The 20,943-nt window shown below is 56.6% G+C and overlaps 1 protein-coding gene across 2 annotated transcripts in view; it reads left to right on the forward strand.

Moving 5' to 3' along the window:
• ITPK1 (inositol-tetrakisphosphate 1-kinase) overlaps positions 1–20,943 on the forward strand; it is a 137,539-nt gene that overhangs the window by 32,393 nt on the left and 84,203 nt on the right. Inside the window, exon 2 of one of the 2 annotated variants that reach the window (XM_054567109.1) lies at positions 407–431. In XM_054567109.1, coding sequence (XP_054423084.1) covers positions 407–431 — 25 coding nt within the window. Of the gene's footprint in view, positions 1–406; positions 432–11,132; positions 11,203–20,943 lie in introns of those variants that run through there. The other variant, XM_054567110.1, reaches the window with a different exon arrangement.

The following is a 20,943-nucleotide window of genomic DNA, read 5'->3' on the forward strand; positions in this document are numbered from 1 at the left end:
GGCCTCCTGCTGAGGGAGAGGGCGCGGGCGGGCGTGTGACACCCTGGGGCAGACTGAGGGATGCCACCAGCCGCGGGGGTGGGAAGGATTGTGGGCGGCCCAGGCTGGCCTCGCGGGTGAGGAGGGGGATGGCTGGCTGTGAGGAAAACAAGCTGGTGTCCCTGTAGGGCTGGCCAAGCCCTTCTGGAGAACCATCCCTCTCTTTCTGCTGGAAGGTGGCTTTGAGGACCAGCTAGCAATTTGTAGACCTTCCCCTTGAAAATGAGGCCGTTCTGGGGAGCATGGCCTAAGGGGTGCGGCAGCCAGCTGTCCTCACCCTCCTGCCTTCAGCTGGCTATAGAGAACATTCTGGAAGGATGCTCCCTGTCTGCCAAGTAACCTTTGTTTTCTTTGTTTTCCTCCACAGGAAGCGAGGGATAGAAGTCGTGCAGGTGAGTACACACCTTGCCTTCATCGTCTTTCAGGCCCAGGGCGTCGCAGTGCTCCCCGTTCCCCCATCCCTGGGGTCTGGGCGCCCTGCCTCTCTTCATGCATTTCTTGTCTTTACCGTCTCCCCTGTGGAATCGCCATGGCTTCTCCCTGGGCAGAGCACGGGGTGGGGTACGGCGGGTGGTCTCTCGGGTTTGTCGAGTTGCTCTGGCTGCGTCCATCCGTCCGTCCGTCCGTGAAGGAGCTGGCTGGGCCAGAGGTGGGGCTGCAGGTTGGGGAGGCTGGGCAGCCAGAAGGCCATGGTCCTGATGCCCCCATGGTTGGCTGAGCCCCCGCCGTGGTTGTTCGGCCCTCTGGGGATGAGCCCCGCTCTGGGTCAGACCTTCCTGTGCATGGTCTCATCCCTAAGGCCACTCTGCCTCCCTGAGCCCCCCGTCGGGGCATGCACCTTCCCCTTTTTGGATATCAAGCCACATCTTACCTTCCCTTGGGTCCCCGGCTCCTGGGTGGACTGAGTCAGTGGGGGCTTCTGACTCCCATGTTGCGTCACCCAGGGATGAGCTGGGTTCGGGTGCTCGTTGGCTGGAGGAGGGCGGGAGGGAGAGGAGGAAGGGGAGAAGCCCTCCCAGGGCCTGGAGCCGGCTCCGTGGCCCTGAACTGAACATGCAGGCCTGGCAGCACCTGTGCGGGAGGTTGGCGACGTGGGACGAACTCACTCTGGCAGCCTTGGTGGCCGTCCGCTGGATTCTTCCATCTGGCCTTCTTCTTCTGCAGCTTGTGGGTTGAACTTGTCACCCAGGAGGCTGAGGTTTGTTTTGGGGGAGGAGGTAGTTCCTGGAAGCCACATCATCAGCTCGAGCGTCTTCACGTAGGCTCCCCTGGTCCCTGCAAAGGTGCATGATCTGCCCTGAGCTTTTCTGTGGCCATTAATTTCTCCACACATCCTGAGGGGGCCGTCGGAGTTCAGGCATGGCTGGGAAGTTTGCCTTCAGGGCCAGCCACTCTGATTGACTGGTAGTGGTTGCCTGGAGGGTCCTAGATCTGTGAACGGCTGAGGGGATTGGTTGATAATGCCTGTGGTGGGCAGAGGGGTGTGGCTGTATGGTCTGTCACTCGAATGCTGGACTTATCTGAGCGGTCCTGCCTCGGGATCCTTTGGCTTGTTTTTCTCTCTCAGTCCTTTCCAGTGGTTACCCTGCAGTCCCTGGGTCCTTTGCAGGTGCGCTGTGCTGCACCCAGGCCTGGCCCCATAGGTGGAGCTTAGTGTGCGAAGGGCCAAGTGCTCCCCTGAGGTTAGCCCCAGCCTTGTGACAGGGTCCACAAAGAAATTTGTGTTGGGAGCTGTTTTCACGTGTAGCAACTATTTTTTAAAAGATTTTCTTTATTTATTTTTAAGGAGAGAGGAAGGGAGGAAGAAAGAGGGAGAGAAACAATGACAAGCGAGAGAAACATCGATCAGTTGCCTCTCGCATGTGCCCCAACTGGGGACCTGGTCCGCAACTCAGGCATGTGCCCTGACCGGGAATCTTACCTGGGGACCCTTAGCTTTGTGGAACGATGCCCAACCAGGCCATACCAGTCAGGCCTAGAGGAAGTGACTTCCCCTGCTCACCAACAAATACTGCTTAAAAGGGGAAGAACTATGATAATCAGGAAGAAGATACCTGATTCCTGTCTGTGGAAGATCCCAACGCAGGAGGGGAGGGGGCCTTGACAGCTTCAGCGTGAGGGACAACCCCGGGGGCCAGGGTATTTGGTTTACACGCTTCCCCAGGGAGATTTAGACTAAAGCCTTTAATCCACTTAGTATGCGGGTGGAACTGGCGGCTGGAGCCATTGTTTTAGACTGTACCAGCAGAAAGTTACGAAATCTGTCTTGATGTATCTGCTGTTCATTTTGGCAATGCCTTAGGGGAGGAAGTGGTGCCTGGGGACCACAATGAAGCCAAATGGATGCTTTCCACACTGGCATCTAAAAATAAAACCACCATGACACCCCTGTGTTCACTCTTGCTGGCATCCCCGAGTATTTGGAGAACTTGAAATTTCAAGACAGAGAGAAAGGCTTTTTGCAAAAATTGGAAGCAGATCCACTCAGCTGGTTTTTCACAATCAGCCAGGCTTCTGTGCTCCCGATCCCCAGGCTGGTGGGCTGCTGGCTGCTGGAGCTGAATGCGCGCTGGCCTGGTCCCTCAGTGATGGGAGGGGGGAGCCACGCATGCCGCCCGCCACCGCCCATTATTCCCTGTGTCAGATGCCCTGATGGGTTCTCCCGTTTTGTGCAGCCACCTAGTGATGTGGGTGTTGTTTTCACGTCTGTTCTAGAGATGAGGAAACAGGCTCAGATGTTGTGACTTCCCTTGAGGAACCCAGCTGGTAAGCGGTTAGCGTTGGGATTTGCATGCGGGTCCGCTTCTCTCCAAAGCCTGTGTGGTAGCTACGGCCCTGTTGACTGTGTGCTTGCAGGCTTGTTGGCGCCAGGGTCGGCTGCTATTCAAAAAAGGACTTGGGGGCCCAGGGTCAGGAATGAACTAAAACACCGGTTGGGTCTGCGGTATTTGTCCCTGTTGTGGGAGCTGTTTCTCCTCTGGCTATTAATTAAAGGGCAGTAGGGATAGTATTAATGTTTCACATTTATTGGTTCTTTGGGGTGCCAGGCATCGATGGTGTTTACGTAACAGAGGCGTGCGTGCGTGCGTGCGTGCGTGTGTGTGTGAGTTGTCCAAGGCGGTGGCGGGAGCACGTCGAAGCAGTGCCTTGCGCATCCCCTGGGCCACTGCGTGCTCATCCCTGCAGCTGACCTGCCGGGGAGGGAGCCTGCAAACTGTCCCCCAAGCCGCCCCTTTCACACTACCCCCTCCCGTGCCCACGGAGCCGTGCATGGCGAGGAGTGACACGCCTGGGGTCGTGGTTCTGGCTGTTTGGGGCTCAGTGCTTCAGTCTCCCCATCAGTAAAGTGAGAATAACAATGGTACCGGTGCCCTGGGGTTGTTGTTGGACTAATAGAGTTAATTTGGACAAAGCAGTAGATACAGTGTGTGGCGCACGAGAAGCTGCTCATCTACCAGAGACCCGCGTGCTGTCATTATCAGGTGGGAATCTGGTGTGCGATGTGGGGCGCAAAACCTCCGATGTCACGTAGCTGGTTGCTGTGATCCTGGAACAAGTGAGGGACGTCCAGTTCTTTGCTTGCAATGAAACCGAAAGAGGGCTTGATTGAGTTGTCAGCTGACAGTACATTGACAGTGATTTTTGATGATAAATTACTGTAGTTCTTGGCAACTAATTCTGAAGGAATTCAGAGAATGTGCTGGGGTAAATCTCTGTTTCATCCTATTTGAATGAGCAGTCTCGGCACTTACAGCTATAAAAATTGAAAAATAGAGATAGAATTGATAATAAACTCAGTCTCATTGCAACAATAGGTAATGTCCTGTGGAAGCATGAAGCAGTTAAAAAATTTTCCATTCATCTCTTCTGAGATGTATTTCTAACAATGTTTAATTTTTTGTGCTTATTACTTACACAAATTTGTAATATATTTCTGTCATATTGATCAATTATATACTCTTAGTAATTGTGATAATAAGCCTGTCCAGAAGAAAACTTGACAGTTTTACACATGAAATTAAAAAAATTAAAACATTTATATGCTTTATTATTATTATTATTTTTGCCTGCTAGTATAACAGGTTATTCAATAAAAGGCCTTCAAACATAAACCCCACTGACGTGGATGTGGATTGGAAGCTGGAGGCAGCAAAAGGAGCGTTGCTAACTTGCCAGGTGTTTTTAAGAAGCGTCCGATTCTGTAATTTTAAGATGGATGATGGTTGATCTCAAATCACTATGATATTTAGATTCCATTGGATCCATTTAAAAGAGAAATAGTAACAGTTTTATTTTGAAATGTTAATATTTACAATATGTTGGAAATTAACATCCTCTACAAGTATTTAAACTTACGATGAGAAATTTTAGATGTCAACTTGAAAATGTGCAAGCAGAAACGTAGCTTTAAACATTTATTTTGGGGGTTTAGTTTGAAGGCCGTTACCCTGTTTACTTCTCAAACTCGGGCTCGGAGGCAGGTGCCACCTCAGCGGGACAGCTGGGCGCTCAGGTGGGGGGCAGGGGCCCCGCTGGGGCCGGGACACTCGGGCTCCGGGGCCTGTGTGCCTGCCGAGCCCCGGAAGGGCCTGGGCAGCGGGCTCGCCGGCCAGCCGGCCTCCCTCGCCTGGGTCCGTCGGGCCAGGTGATGCTCGATAGTAGGAACACCTTCCACGCTCTGCTCCTGAGACTGGGGGTCGGGGTGGGGGTGGGGGTGGGCGGAGGCTGGCCTGGCCAGGCGCAGTGGGAGTGCCGCTGTGTGCGGTGCTGGGGGCTCAGGCTGGGGCACAGGAGAGAGCGGACAAGGGCCGTGGGACAAGATGTCCCTCACCCCGTGTCCTGAGAGGCCGCCTGTCATGACCGTGGCGGTGTAGGCATCTGTCCTGAAGGTGATGGTCTGCAGGTGCTGTGCCTTGATTTCCTCCTCTGTACTATTGTAATGAGGGTGCTGACTCCATCATTTTGGGTGTTAACAGTTGGCCTCACTTGGCCCTTGAGGTGAGGACCCCTCCTAGCTGGCAGGTGTGGATTGGGCAGACTGGGCTTGTCCTGCTTTGATATACTCAGCATCCTCCCTGGGCGCCTGCTAGGTACCGGGCTGCGGTGCTGGGGGGTCACGTGGGCCAAGGCCAGGTTCTTCAGCTCTGAGGTCCGCAGTCGGCAGCCAGAGGCCAACATGGGTGGGGATCCCTGGCACAGGCTCAGAGGAGGGTCGTGACCCAGCCTGAGGAGTCAGGAAGGCCTCCTGGAGGAGGCGGGGGGCAGGCCTGAGCCTGCAGCCCGGCCCGGCCCGGGGCTTGGGCTGCTCTCCAGGCATTTGTGCTCCTCCCGCCCTGGAAGCAGCTAGTTGCTCCGCCACCAGGTCCGAGCCTGGCACAGCCGTCCCTGCGCCTGCACCCAGCGAGCCGTTGTTAGAAGAAGCAAATGTTCTTTGGCCACTTGGGTCATCGGTGGCCTAGCGGGGAGGGGGCTGGGTCTGGGGCTCTGCTCAGGGCCCACAAGAGGCCTGTATCAGCTTTGCAGGACAGGTCACCCAGGCGGGATCTCCACTCTGACCCGATCTGTGGGGAAGGCTTGCAAGGGAACCCTGTGAGGTTCCTTCAACTCTATTCTCCATCACTGCTTCCTAGAACAGCCCCGCATTTGGTGGAAGGAGACCCTGAAAGAACAACATGTGCACTGCCCTGTCCGCCCCATGACCTGCCCCCCAGCTGTCCCCCCCCCGCCCCCATGTTTTCAAACAGCAGGGGAGAGGAGGTGACTCTTAGCATGTGAGGGGCGGGCATTTTACTTTAAAATGCAAATGAGCAAGTTGTGACTGTGAGAGGCACTGTCACTGATTATAGGTCCGCTGTCCTGCCGCAGGCCCCGAGGACTCAGACACACCGAAGCTCAGTCTGCGGAGCAGCTGCTGCATCCCAGGCGGGCGAGGAAGCCCGGTTCCCCAGCCTGCCGGAGCGCCCGGCGGGGCGCGGCCTCGCTCGAGGTCTCTCCAGAGCAGACTGTTCTGTGAAAGGCGTTGGGTGGTAGATGACCAAGCAGGAGAGGGGACACCCAGAAACAGAGGGGACAGAGGTGCTGAGAGCAGGACTGGGTGCCGGGCACCTGGAGTTGGAGAGGCAGGGATGGCCGTGTCCAGCCCATGGGCACGCCCGTGTCGTCTGTGCCGTGGTGGGGGCCTGCGAGGGCTTGCGGGCCAGCACTGGAAGCGGGCGTGGGCTGAGGGCGGGGCAGGCCTTAGAGGGAGACTAATGCCCCTTGCTGGGGAATAAATAGTTGAGGGTCGGGAGGTGAGGTACAAGGTCCACAAAGCAGCGCCCCTTTTTTATTACAAAATCATAAGCATGTAATTCTGTAACATAATACTATCACACTCACATGCACCATATACTGTTTTAGGTGAAATGTTCAATAACTGATTACACCTATATTATTACCCTACCAACCACACTCTAGCAGGTGTTACTTCTGCCAGACCCTGTATTTGAATGTCATTTCAGGCAAGGAGTGCCACATGAACAAGGACCCAGAGGCTGGGCATGGAGCGGAGGGGGTCTTTTGGCTTTGAGTGGTTTGGAGGCTCCGTGGCCTTGGCCATGGGGGAGTTAGCAAGCGGCCAGGCCTAGTGGGTGGCAGGGCCGGCCCGCAGGAGTGCCCGGTGAGCTGTTCATGGGCCCTGAGTCCGGGGCATTGAGGGGCTTCTGCGGGGCAGAGGGCCTGCTCCAGTCAGAGGCCGTGGGGCAGGGCCCTGCTGGGAGGTTGCGTAGGGGTGGACGGACAAGGCTGGAGCAGAGGTTGAGAAGCTGGGTTTCCAGGTGGGAGGCTGGGGCCACAGCCGGGTGGGGCTGATGGGGTCTGGCAGGAATTCATGCAGTAGCGGAAGCAGGGGGCAGAGGGTTGTGCCTGGGTGGATGTGGGGGTGAGAGAGAGTGAGGGGTCGGTTTCCAGACTCAGGGCAGCCGGAGGAGTGGAGGAGAGAGAAAGCTGGAGCAGGTCGGCAGCTGAATGCAGGGAGGCGCCTTCAGTGGCTGCCTTCCTCCTTTGGGGCCAGAGCGGGAGTCACGTGGCTGACAAGCATGCGTCTCTCCGAGGATTACAGAGGCTGAATTCTCTGTTAAGCTTTAAAACAGGAATTTGTTGCTTAGGTAATATTTCACATGGTTCCAAAGTTGTTTTATACGTTATGCAGTTAAGGGGGTGAAGAGATTATGCCCAGCTGGCTTCCCTCTGCCACCCCCACACCCTCCCGGGTGAGCCAGCTGGCCAGCCTCCGCGCCCGCATGGATTTTATCTCCAGGTCGCTGAAGTCCAGGAAGAGCTGGGCACCTGCGAACATGTCCTCCTTCCATCTGCTCCCTCTGCCAGCTGCCCTGGAGCCTGGTGGAAGGGGCTTCGGGAATGTTAGTTGCTTTGGTGTTATGGGGGGCCCACTGTCCTCGCTGCTGAAAGAGCCCATGGCAACCAGTGGGCCGCCTCCGCGTGGACCCCAAGTGTGACTCTGATCCTGGCCCCGGCAGCAGACCCAGCGCCTTGGGAGGGTGAGCGCGGGATGGAGGGGCTGGCCCTGCACACAGCTTCCCCGTGTGGCCGTCTGGGGCCCTCGGTGAGGCCTGGGCCCATGGCTGTGTGAGGTCCCACTTTCCTCATCTTTAAAACGGGATGGCACTCACCACACAGGACCTAAGACACCTCCTGGAAGCTAAAGGAATGAGTTTATTTTTCCTCGTCTTTTGTTATGAACAGTGTGGCTTATGCGTTGGGGGCAGGTGGTTGCGGGGTAGATGCAGCTGTGGGTGGACCTGTGCTGCTTAGAGAAATGATTGCAAAAGACCGTGGCTCCCCTGTGCCCCCACAGAACCGCTGCAGGGCTTCTATTGTGAATTTTAGCTTAGTTTCTTTTTTAAAGATAGATTTTATTTTGTTTAAAATTTGAAACACAGGTTTTTAAAAAACACTGAAAATTATTTTTATTCTCATTTACTTAGGAGATATATTTAACAGAGAGTTAGTGAAATTCATGGGTAAGTATGGGCATCATGGTTTTTAAAAATAATAATATATGTCGTCTGCATTCGCGTCTGCTCCTTGAAATGTTTATAGCAGCCGTTACCGGAGATCCCACTTAGGGGGACAGACATGGGAACGGGCCCACGAGATGACGTTAGGTGCTGGCGACGTCACTGAATGGTTTCAGTTCTTTCAGTTTTATTTTTACCCCCAAGCCCTTTAGGCTGGCTGTTGCAAGGAGCCAGTGTCTCGGGTGTCAGCACCGCCCGCCTGCCTTGGAGGCCTGTGATTCACTGCGCTGGGAGATCGTTCCCGCGCCTTTGACTTGCTGAGTCACCTTGAGCAACTCCTTACAACAAGAAAAGCGCTCCTGCCAGGGAGGCTGGGCGCCTGACCCCAGGCGTGTTCGGTTACTCAGAGTTGGGACCCCACCCCCTTGATGTCAGCGGGCTCTTTGGAGGGTGGCAAGTAGGCACTTCATGTAAACGCCAAGGAATGGTAGGAGGAACGTGAGCCAACAGGTCATCTAAAAAGGGCCTGAAGCAGAGATTCTGCTTGGGAAGCAGCCACCTCTTCTGAGTGGCTGCTCTGGGCGAAGCTGTCCGGAGTGGTCCGCTGGCGTCAACACTGCATCGCCCTCAGCCAGGCGCTGGCGACAGTGCCGGCCCACAGCCACCGGATCTAGGCCCCCAGTTAAGTGGGGTGCATATGACGGTAGCAGAGGCTCTGGTGCAGAGAGTGGGTGCTTGTTTGAGTGGGGGGCCACATCCCGGGCCCACTCAGGTCCGGGGCGGAGACTTTGAGTGAGACGGTGAATGGGCGGGAGGGCCCTTGGCCAGATTCCGGGCCCAGCTGGGCGCACAGCTGGCGCTGTGGAATGCAGGGCGGGACCGGCATGGCCTTCAGCTCAGTGTCGCAGACCACGAGGCCTCCTCGAATCTTTGGGTTGGCCGAGAAGCTGGCATCTCCCTCTCCAGCGCTGCCCCCGCTTCTCTGTGTGTGCGCTTGGACCTGCTCAGACCGCACCCTGCCCGACCCCTTCCCTGCTCCCCCAGCAGCGCCCACCCCTCAGCCGGGGCTGCCTGCCGACGGGCCCTCCTGAGCCAGCGCGTTCTCTTCTGCCTGAGGAGGGCAGACCTGGCCCTGGTGTGGGCTCCCTTCTTGCTGGGTATATGAGCTCAGCTCTGACCTGTCCCTCGCAGGCCAGGCCAGGCCAGGCCCTGAGGGTCTGTGCGAGTTAAAAACCTTGATTATCCTTTGTTCATTCACTGATATGTGCTCCTTGTTGGAATCTTGGGGAATAAAGACAGGCCTAAAAACGAAAACATGGAGATTAACATTAAAATAATTATCATGGTCTATTTTTCTCAATTTTTTTCTCATAAATTTCCCATTAAAAAATCAGGCTGTTTGTTATATATTGTATGAACGCAAGTTGGGCTATTCTGTGTCTCCAGTTTTGTGATCTGCCTGTAGGAGACAGGCGGTCATTTGCTCGTGCTATTTTATCACCTCTGAAATGGTCACGTTTCTGCTGCCCACGTGTCTCAGTGTCTGGAACTGGCATCTCAGCGTTTGGGAAGTTTCTGGTTTGCGAACAGCGCAGCCCTGGGCGTCTTTGGATGTCAGTGTTTGTTCACATCTCAGCTCTCTCTCTGGGTTGACTTGTAGAAGCGATGTTAGTGAGTCTCAGGCGTTCAGGGTCTCACGGTGTGGTGGGGCCCATGGCTTGTAGGCCCTCTCTCTTTCCCACCTGTTATGCGTACACGGGTGTGTCCTAGGCCAGTGACTCAGTGGTTGCTTATTGCAATGTCCCCATACCTGGTCCTGTGCTACAGGCGGGAGCCTGGGATATCCAAGCAATGTTGGCAGCCACTGACGCCTCGGTAGGGGTGATTGTGTGGCCGTCACTCCGCCAGTTGGCTCACAATTATTGGGGTGACCAAAAAGCTCATTTAATTTTTTCCATAAAAGATACATTTTTCATGTTCACCAGTAACTTTATTGATTTGGACATTTCAAATATGTCTGCTGTCTCCTGTTATTGGCTTCTAGTGGGCAGAGGCCAGAGCTGCTGCTAAACACCTTCCAGTGGTTAAGGCAGCCCCACGGCTGAGAAGTACTTGGCCAGACTCTCAGCAGCACCAAGAAACTTTGCAAACGACTTTTGACCTGTTCGATCAGTCACAGTCATAGCGCCTTCTCCGTACACTGCACAGTATTTGTGCATTTCAGTTGCATTTTACCTTTCTTGAAATAGTAAAGCTTAATATGTTGAAAATGTTGTATCTCTTCTTCCATTTTCAATATTAAAATAGCTGCACTGCCCTGGCTGGGGTGGCTCCGCGGACTGAGCGCCAGCCTGTGAACTGACGGGTCGCTGCTTCGATTCTCAGTCAGGGTACATACCTGGGTTGCGGGCCAGGTGCCCAGTTGGGGCGTGTGAGAGGCAACCTCGCATTGATGTTTCTCTCCTTCTCTTTCTCTCTCTCCCTTCCTCTCTCTCTAATAATAAATAAATAAAATGCCTGCACAAAAATTCACCAGTTTTGATGTTTTTGTTTTTTTTTAAATGCATGCCGATGTGACAGCTGTCACAATACAATCTAACAAAATTTTTTCGAGTGGCGTTCGAGACAGCTAAGCATGGCTGGAGCCATTGTATGGAAGAAACCAAACGGACTTTTTGGCTGGCCACACAATGGCTGATGCTGGTCGAGCTCTCGCTTTGTGCCAGCCAAGGTCACAGGATTGACACGCATTAATTTGTTTATTTCTTACAGCAGCCCTGTGAGGTACGCGGTGATGTTGTCCCCGTGTTATAAACGAGGAAGCTGAAACAAAGAAAGTGCAGGTAGTTTGCCCAAAGTTGCACAGTTGCTGAGAGGAGGAGCTGGGATTGGAATCAAAGCAGCGTGGTTGCAGAAGGCTTACTTACTGTGGCTATTTTTACATTCTATTACGGAAAAAAACACATGACACACCAAATGAGAGAACGTAGTTTGCTGAGTCCGTGCATGCCCATCCCTCCGCACAACGCACGTCAGCGCGTGGGCAGTGGCGTTTCATGGAGGCCCTGTTCCCCGCTGACGGTTTCCAGGCAGGTCTCCATTCTGCCGTCCCATCTGTGCACGTTTCAGAATGTGCCTCTGCAAAGTAAGGGCTAGTCCTTGTTCTTAACTTCTAGGCGGGCCATTTGTAGGGTGCGTTGGGCACTACCAGGAGTGGGGTGGGGGGACTGGCCTCCCGAGTCTGCCCTGCACTGTGGGAGCTTCCGGCCTCCGGGAGGTGAGTGGAGGGTGCTGCTGGGTCGGGGGCCAGGCCCTTGGAGCTCCGGCTGTCGTCCTGCCAGCCTCTGGGTCTCGGGGTGGCTGTTAAAAGCCGGGGCGTGCGTGCATTGACTGGGTCCTGAGGAGTTGTTCACGCTGGAGCCCCCTAAGGCGTGGTCGGCGTGACGGAATCAGGCAGGTGGTCAAAGGCTTGCGGGTTCAGCCTTAGTGTCTGGGGCTTTCTCTAAGCACATCCACGTGTTAACTCATTTATTTCTCAGCACAATCCAGGGAAGTACCGTTATTAGCACTCTTCTTAGCTCTATTGAATAGATAAGCTTTTACTAACCCCACTTTACAGAGGAGGAAACTGGGTCAGAAAGGACTCACCGTAGTCCCCTTGCCAACTGCAGCAGGGGGCGGGGCTGGCGGCAGAGCCCAGCTTGCTGGCACCACGGTCTGTCCCTTGACCTCTACACCCGCTGCTGGTCTTGCGTCATTTCCGACAGCAGTGCTTCCTGCAGTTCCTGTGCTTGGGGTGCCTTGATATGTGTCTGGGACTGGGCCCGGCCGCTCCGGCCGCTAGAGTGCTCTTTCTCGCACAAGCCCCATCGTGTCACAGCTTGGCCGCAGCGTCCAGGGTGCGGGTGAAGACTGTTTCCTTGGAGGGGTCCATTCCAAGCACCCCGTGTGGAGCCCCCGCCTGCCCCTCCACACAGCTGGTCCTGGCAGCCGTTGCGCCTCTCCTCCTGCCCGTCTGGATGCCCATCGCCCTGCCTGACCAGGCGCATGGCCACTCAGAGCCTGGCCCTCCTGCCCCAGAGAGTCCCGCCTTGTTGAGGCCCCAGCCTCGTGGGCACAGCAGCTGCCAGTTCTTGTGTGGCTACGAACTGCAGCGGTCTCCCCCTTCCCCCTAAGCTCCTGGGACCGTAGGCCACATCGCATTCCTTGGGGGCTGAGCCCACCTCATGTGCGTAGCTTATAGGTGTATCTTATCAAGAACTCTTTGGAAATCAGTGGGAAGTAATGGAACTTTACAAAAATATGTGAATTGGAAAAGTTCCCAATCATCTCATTCTTCAGAAGTAACCACAGTTAATTTCTCCACCTTTTCCCTGTGCCTATACGGCTCCTCCCCCCCCCCCCGTTCTCTAACACCTACTTAAAATCCTTTTAATACTTTTGAAATTGAAATGTGAACATTTGATGCGATTGTTCTGACTGGTGGTGGCTTTGAACTTAGGAAATAGAATAATATATTTGAATATTGTGGAAGGGTCTTAATCTGCTCTTGATAGTGTGTGAAGGTGGGTGTGGGTGAGGGTTCTGGCAGTTTATTTTTTCAGCCATAGGTTGATATATCATGTAGCGCCATTTTGAAAGCCCAGGAAGTATACATGAACTGGAGAGTTTTCCTTATTCTTATAAAGTGCTAATTTGTTAGATAACTTGCCATTGTAACTGTTCTCAGAAGAGATAAATGAGTTGCTTTCATTAACTTTATAGTTTAGACGTGTTCCTGGCTTTTAGGGTTCTGTATGCTTTTTTATATTCTCTTTCCTTGAAGGAAAGGTAAGTAAAATAGAAGTGCACCGAGGCCGAGCAGGAGAAGGGGATGGAAAACTAACCGACAGGCCTGCTGCTGCAAGGGAGCCCCAGGGAACTTCGGAGCTTCCCGGCGGCCAGTGTGTAAGGGGAAATGAGATTGGCTACCACAGAGGAGAGCTCTGAGTTCTCGGGAGGGGAGTTAAAATACGGAGAGGATTGAACTTTCTTTCCGAAAAGGTTGAAGAACCTTGTCAGTGTTACAAAGATGGGAAGTCTTTGTCTTGACCTGGATGAAAGGGAGAATTAGAAGAAGCAGAAGTGTGGCGGCCTTGAGTTTCTCATGCCAGGGGCACTGTACTTTGCAGGGGCTGCTCCTGGACCCCCACCCCTTCTGCCTGGCCAGCTCCTATTCTCTAACACCCTGTCCACCTGTAGCTTTTGTGTGGAGCCATCAGGACTTGCATTCGGCTGCCAGTAGCCTAAATAAAAGAGTACACGTATGTCTGTCCATGTCAAAGAGGCAGGTGCGGGCGGCAAGGGCTGGTGTGGGGACTCTCCGATGTTCAGCGACTTTCTCTGTGCTTGTGCCACACTGTCTCCACACAGTGGTGAGGCGCAAGGCCACCTTCTTGCCGATGTGGCTGCTAAGGCTTTAGCCATCGTGTTTACCTTCTAGGTAGGAGGAAGGCGGCAAGGGAGTGGGGCACCCCTACGCCTGTTCTCGTTAGGTGGCCTCCCCAGATATCCCAGCATGCACTGCTGCCTACATCGCCTTAGTCAGAACCGAGCGTTCCGACATCTGGCGGCCAGCAAGCTGGCAAGTGTGGCCTCTTTGTTGGACACACTGTCACCTCACATGAACCTGGGGCTCTGCTCCTCAGGAGGAGGATGGGGAATGGGTGCTGGGCTACAGCCAGTCATGCTCAACACACTTGGGCTCTGGACTTGGATTTGGACGAGTTACATGAGTCTGAATGGGGTGCTGGGTAGGGAGAGCCAAAGTGAAAGGATCGGTCTCGTTTGATTGGCTGTCTCATGTGAAGAGAAAGTCAAGAAGCCAGAACTATCTGCAGGACAGATTTCGTCCATCTGGTTGGCTTTGAGCGACTTTTCCTGCTGTGGTGCCATGAGGTCCCAGCTCAGGTGTCCTCGGGCGTCCCCTCCTGACCTGGGCACCGCCGGAGGTGCCCGCTGGGACTGGAGCAGCGTTTGCCCTGCTGTGCCCAAGGCCACAGGCTCATGGGCGTCCTCCCTCTTTCTGGGTCTCCCTGGGTCCAGCCAGGATTGGGTCACCTCTGAGGGGTGCTGATCCCCAGCCCTGGCCACGGGAGGCTCCTCGCTCCCCCCACCCCTGGCGTGCTAGCTCACCATTGGCTGGGGAGTCCTGTGCACAGCTGAGACTTCATGGCTTTTCCAGGAGTTTGCGAGCCGAGAGCTGTAACTTGGCTCCGTCTTTCTCCTCGTTTAGCCCCCCTGACCTGGAGAACCTCCCTGCAGCCGCTGTGGCCCCCACCTTCCTGCGAGCGCTCTGACACCCTGTACGGGTGGCAGGCAGGGGCAGCCTCTCAGGGACCCAGTGGCTTCCCTTCCGTGCAGGCCTGTTTCCCAGCACAACTCTCAGTCTGAGAGTTTCTTTTCGAACTTTCTCTGGTGGCCTCAGAGCACGCCCTATAAGGAGATCCCGGCTTGCAGCGTCCGGGACCTTGGCGGCGGGTCAGGGCTCAGTCCTCGCTTCCGCAGAGGCCACTTGGGAAGTGCTCAGCCGTCCGCCGCGGGTGGGCGGGGGTGGGGGGCTTTGGTCAGGTGTCCTGGGGGAACCTTTCGGGCTCCAGGGTTCTCAGGCATACTGTCCGGACAGCCAGCGGTCACCTAGTAAGGTCACGTCAGAGCTCCGGAATGCCCGCGTGACGGTTCAGAGTGCCGGGGTGTCTGGGCTGGGCGTCTGCGAACCAGCCCAGGTAACTCTGCCTGTGCCTCACCTGCACCCCCGTGTCAGCTGGGATCACTGAGGTTCACACAGGCGGGTGTCTTTGCCCTGTGCTGTCCAGCCAGCGAGCTGCGGAGCCAGGGCGGGGTTCCAGGGTGTGCAGTGGCAAAGCCGCTCAAGGAGGCTGCCTTCCTGAACCGTCTCTGGTCACTGGGCCCCTTTGTAACTGTGCAACCCTGGGCACCTGGCAAAACCTCTCCGAGGCTCCTCTCCCAGAAGGGGATGGGGCTGGCGAATGAGGTGAGGTGAGAGTGGGGAGGAGGCCTCCCTGGGTCGAGCGGAGGGTGGTAAAGCCCTCCCAGTGGCCTCTGAGCCTCTCCCATCCCTGGTGGTGGGGCCACGGGCCGCTGGGCAGAGGGGTGGGTTTCCTGGAGTGGAGCAGCCCTCTGCCAACTCCCTTCTCTCTGCCTGGGCAGTATTTTTGCTGCAGGCCCCCCCAAGTGGCTCAAAGTTATCTGTAGTGTTTTGACAGCACCATCAAAGCCTGGGTGGGAAAGGATGCCTTTGGGACAGATCTGATGGCCTAGGCTGGGGGCAGGGAGTCTGGCATGTGGGGGAGAGGGGACCCAGCAGGTGGGGGCCGGGGGCACATTGATTGAACTTCATAGAGCGAGGTCTAGCCCTCCCCTAGGTGCAGGGCTGGATGAAATTGCGTGCTGACTATTTCCCGGCGGCTGTTTCTGGCTCGCACTTGGTTTGGGACATGGATGTCCCTAGGCCAGCCCTGGGCCCCTCCCCTATCTTCTTATTTTGTTGTCTGAGGTCTCAGTGACCTCACTTTCCTGATGGGGACAATGGCCCGTGACAGGGAGAAGATGAAAATCCCTGAGGTGTCATGGCAGCCAGGCCTTGGCCATGACTGAGAGCCAGCAGGAGCCAGTCTGTTCCCAGCATAAGCCAAGGACCCTCCAAAGGGGCCATTAGGGACCGTTCCCTGCCGCAGACAGCACGGACCTGCCAAGGGTCTGGGGCCACTGGCCAGAGCTCACCTCGGGCCTGTGCAGTTCTCGGGCCCTCCTGAAGGGGTTTAAAGATGTCTTTCCAGAAGGTGCAGAAGAACCTCCTGTGCCGCTGGTGGGAACTAAGCATGTTTACCCGCAGCCCAGAGACACCAGCAGACGCACTTCCCCGTGTCCTTTGGGTTTTTCTCTGTGCGTAGAAATAGAACATGTATTTATAGGTTTAAACAAAATTGTTATCCATGTGTAATCTGCTCCCCCCACACACGCTCAGCGCGGCGGTCCGCTTCCCCTTTTGTGAAACGCCCTGCGCGGGCTCGTGTTCTCCGTGGCCGTGCGACACCCCCTGGGTGACCGCAGTGGCGGTGCTCTGGGAGGATGCTGCCGGCGGGTCCGGCTTGTCACTGCTGTCAGCCGTGCTGTGACGGTTCCTGGCTCTGCCGTCACTGGGGCAAGCCGGGGATTATCTTGTTGAGCTATGTAAATAATAAGGCCTATTTATCGTTTTTGCAGTTTATAAAAGCAGCATGTGCTTCTTTGGGAAAATGCCCCACACGTAATAGGGAATTGTGGGAAGGGACCATCACTGGAGGTTTGCCTTCTGGACTTTGAAGGGGTCCAGGTATGTAAGTGGCATCTCTTTCTCCCTCCCCTGTCCCGTCTCCACTCCTTTCTGACTCATGCCCCAGAGCCCCTCTCTCTGCCCTTGGAGGCCGGGGCCTGGCTGCTGCCCTGCCCGTGGGCGTTTGCCCTGCGTGTGTGCCTAACCCAGGGGAATGGACAGTCCTGCTTGCAGGCTGCCTCCTGGGCTGGTCTGTCTGCCCAGCGGTCCTCCGTCCCCCCTGCGCAGGTCGCCCCTGTGCTCGAGGGCTTTGCTCCTCTTTGCGGCCTCTGAGTCAAGGGGAGATGCAGACTGCCTGAGGCACCTGGATGGGCGGGGGGTGCCACCCCCTGCTGCATCCCCCGCAGCGCGGCAAGCATCGTGTGGGGGCCACGGGCCCAACCTTATCCACGCGAGTGTTGGTGGCCCGTTTACAAGTTGGGCCAGTGATTTGCTCTCTGGGCTGCAGCCTCCGCACCTGGAAAAAGGTGGTCATGGCACCAGCCTCTAAGGTCAAGAAAACCACCGAGACAGAGCGCCAAGGCACTGCCCACAAAGCCTGTCACAGAATCCGTGTTCAGTGGTGTGTGAGGAGTCCCCCTGTCCTCTGGTCACCAGCTGGTACTCAGGGAACTGAGGGCTGACAGGTGAGGTTTTGTCATCAGACGCTGGCTTTCAGGGCGGGGGAGCTGGGTGCAGTCCTGGGTCCATCTCTGCAGAGCTTCCCTGGCACAGTGGGCCCAGCTTGGCTTTAGAGAAGAATGTCCTGGTGGGTATGGGTCCCTGTTCCAGTGAATTCAGACCACAGGACTAACTCCTTGTCATTACTGAAACTGTCCCATCTTTCTTGGCCACTTTTACTTTTATCTTGTTAGTTCTCTGTGATATAGGATCTCTTTATTATTTTTGCCATTTTGCCGATGGGAAACCGAGGCTGATAAATGCCATCTTGTTAAGCAACATGTCTAAGGGCACAGAGCTAGCAAGTGCCAGCCAGTGTGGTCTTTGAACCCAGGTGGTGAGGGTGGGTGGAGGGCTCTTTCTGCTCCGCGCTAAGCAGAGCTCCCAGGTTTCCTGTAAAAACCTACTGTCCCTTCCTGAGTTTTCCGAGGTTGCCGCAAACCCAGCCCCGATATTTTGCACAGGACTTCGCAGCAGAGTAGGGTCACCCCTACTCCCAAGCTCAGTCCCCAGACCCTTGCTGCCGTTCCCCCGTTCCAGCCCATGACCCTTCCGGGCTGCCCTCCGAGTGGATGAGAAGGTCCACCCCTGCCTGCACCGCACGGTGCTTTTGCACCTGTCGGTCCCACTCAAGGTTACCCCTGATGTTCTGATCCCGTAGTTTTCTGTGACCTGGGCCTGTCCCACTTCCTCTCGGCCAGGGACTGGGCAGGGCTCCCCCCAGGTGGTGTGGGTGAAGTGGCTGCAATGTGGGGACTGCTGGCAGAACAGTGGCAGCGGGAGGGACCGGGCGAGAGCCGAGCTGGGCGGGGCCATCACTGCTCAGAGGGCCAGGGGGTGCGGGCCCATCCTGGGGCCACTCCAAGCCCCTGCCCAGCATGTTGTTGAAGCTGGGGAGGGGAAATAAATATATCAGCCTCCCCGTCCACCCCCACCCCCGCTGGCCTATTGCCCTCTGATTTCATCCTGGGGGCCTCCGTTGGCCAAAGGGAACTGGAAAGGTCAGATTCTGAGTGATTCAGTCAGGGGTCAGCCTCCCGGACACAGCAGGGTGGAGAAAGGGCGGAGGTCAGCAGGGAGTGGCCAGCACCCCTCTCCGTTCTGCTGTGCGACTCTAGATCTCAGGGCAGAGCATCCTTGGGTCCTGTGCCCCCCGAGGTGCCATCCTTGAGCAGTTGGGGGGGGGCCCCGGGCCCTCTGTCCCCGCCCAGACTCCAACACGGCAGCCCAGCCCCAGCTTCCCCCTTAGGCCCTCCCAGAAGCCCCTGTGGCCGTCATCGCCCGGGCCCTGTCCCTGGGTGTGATCGATTCTTGGGGGGAGCTGGCAGGCTGGCAGGGCTGGGGCCCCTCAGAGGCTGCCCCTCATTCCTTCCATCACTGGGCGCTCACCCAGGCCCCCGGCAGGGGACACTGCTCTGGGGACACTGAGGTGACAAGCTGCCGACCGCCTTGGTGCCCGACTCGGGGAGACAGAGAACCCTCGGTCCACATCGGAAGGGCTGGGGCTGGAGGGGCCGGCCGCCTGGGAGCTGGGGCGTGGGTCCGGCTGGCACAGCGCGCCCAGGGCTGGCGCCTTGCTCCCACCTGCTTGAGACCACTTGGGAGACCCTTTGAGTGCTGCTCAACTGGACACTTGGGTCAGGGGGCCTGCAAACCTGCAGAGAATGGCCAGGTGGGCATCTGGAGGTGCCCCCGGTGTGGGAACTCGTGGGAGGAGAGGGCATTACGCCAAGGCTGCTGGCACCGGCGGCCCCAGGCCTGGGCAGCAGGGGCCCCGGCTCCTCCTCTGTGAGGTGGGCTGACGACCCTGATGGGATCTCGGGGATCCCTCGCCCTCTCCCTTCCTGCGGATCTTCGACTCTTCGGAAAGCAGAGGGGGAGCCTCCCAGCAACCTCTCCATCACCGTCTCCTCGTGGCTTCGCTCTTCCCCTGGAAGACAGCCTGGCGGGGTTGCCTGCTCGCACCGATGAGTTAGGGATCCGAGCCTCCTGTCCCCCAGGTGGTGAGGGAGTGTGTGTGCAGGACAGTTTGTTGGTCCTTTTGAAGGAGGCCCCTTTGATGCTTTTTACACAGGGCAGGTTTCTAGAGGGTTCAGCCAGCACCCACATCACACACTTCCCTCGGTGCAGTTCTTGTGTCTGGCAGATGTGCACGTGGCTGCCTGCATGTGCAGACTGGCGCCCTGTGTTTTTGGATCAGACAGACCTGGGTTTGCATCCTTTCTCTGCCCATGACCGGCTGTGTGACCTCGGGTGAGTCCCTGTGCTTCCATCCAGCTGCAGGGCTCTTCACCTCGACGGCGTTGACCATACCGGCCCCGCCGTCTCCCGGACGGGACGGCATCTGGGCGGGCCGGACGGGGGAACGCGGGCGCGGGCGCTTCAGAGACCAGAAGGCGCCCGGGGAGGCGGGCAGACCTGCCACGCGCCCCCCGCAGCAGTGCCAGCCTTGGAGCCTCAGGAAGCGCTCCTGGCAGGCCGCGGCTCGCAGCCTTGCGGCATCATGCTGGAAAAATGCTCGCATGTGGTTTATTTAATTTTAAGTGGGGCAGATTCTGAAATGTGTTTGTTTATTGTCCAAGTTGAAATTTTAATTTCTCATAAATTCCCCACAAATTGCTGTAGTGCATTTGTATTTATTGAACCTGTCAGGGTTGTTTATGGCACAGAGGCCTGGGCTCCTGTGTTTATGGGCTGTTGCCACAGCGATGCCGGCCCGAGGCTCTGGAGGGGAGGCCCTTCGTGAGGCGTTGTGGAAGGTTCTGGAACGGGGCTGGTGGTGTGCGGCAGAGCTGTGGTTGCCGTGCTGAGGGCCGGCCTCGGTGAGCCACTGGAGACTCTGCGGGCAGGAGGCGGCTGTGGCTGCCTTTGGGGAGCGGGGCGGCGGGGCGTGCCACAGCCCGCGGGGGTCCTGCGGGCGCCCTTCTCCTCTTGCTCTGCTTGGTGTCAGTGTGTGAATGTTCCTCGGGTTGCTTGCTTGTGATTTGTGCTTTTTCCTCTTACTGCATATTACACTCCAATAAAAGGCTTGTAAAACATAAACAAAAGGCAAGGGAATAAAAGCCGTGGGAGGCAGAGGGTTGTGCTGTCTCTGGTAGTGTGTGCCCTCGGGTTCTCCCTAGAACGTGGGTGCTCATGCAGCAGTGCCCGTTGGGCACATGGTGTCCTCTCCTGCGGCTCCCGCTGGGGTGAGGCTCCCTGAGCTGTGGGTGACTCAGGCTCCACACAGAGGCCACTCTGGTGGGAAGCCAGCACCCAGGGACATCCTCCTTGCCCCTGATGGGACTGGAGCCTCCTGTAACCAAAGGTGTGTGAGTTCCGCACTCCCAGCCCCTGGCCTGGAGCAGGCGCTCAGCTAACATGCATGGGAGGAAGCGTGCCTCCGTGCAGAGGTTCCAGCCTGTCTGCGGGAAAGCGGGTGTGGAGGGATCCCCTCTGGTGTCCGTTCTCTAGGTCTGGCCTGCAGGACGCAGAGGCGGTGCCTGCAGGGCACGGAGCACCTGCGCTCTGCATGCTGTTTTCTGCAAAGCAGGCGTGGGCTCCCTGCTGACAGCTCACCTGCCAGCATTTATTGTGTGTTCATCCCTTGCCAGCCCCTGTATCCCGTCTGGGATGCTTAGTGCCCTCCATTTACAGGGGGGAACGGAGGTCAAAGCAGGTACACACAGTGACTTGCTCAAGGTCACCTGCTAGGAAGCGGGGACTGTGGGTGGCTCTCAGTGGAGTGACTCTTGGGCCAGCACTTGATGCACTGACACACCCGGGGAGGGGGTGTGGGTAAAGACGGATGTGGGGAAGGAAGATGTTAAAAGCAGAGTTGGAATGAATGAGTTGTTGGATCGGCACCAAAAA

Source organism: Pteronotus mesoamericanus, unplaced genomic scaffold (assembly GCF_021234165.1).
Source record: "Pteronotus mesoamericanus isolate MK-2021 breed Mesoamerican mustached bat unplaced genomic scaffold, CSHL_Meso_final contig_182, whole genome shotgun sequence".
NCBI lineage: Eukaryota > Metazoa > Chordata > Mammalia > Chiroptera > Mormoopidae > Pteronotus > Pteronotus mesoamericanus.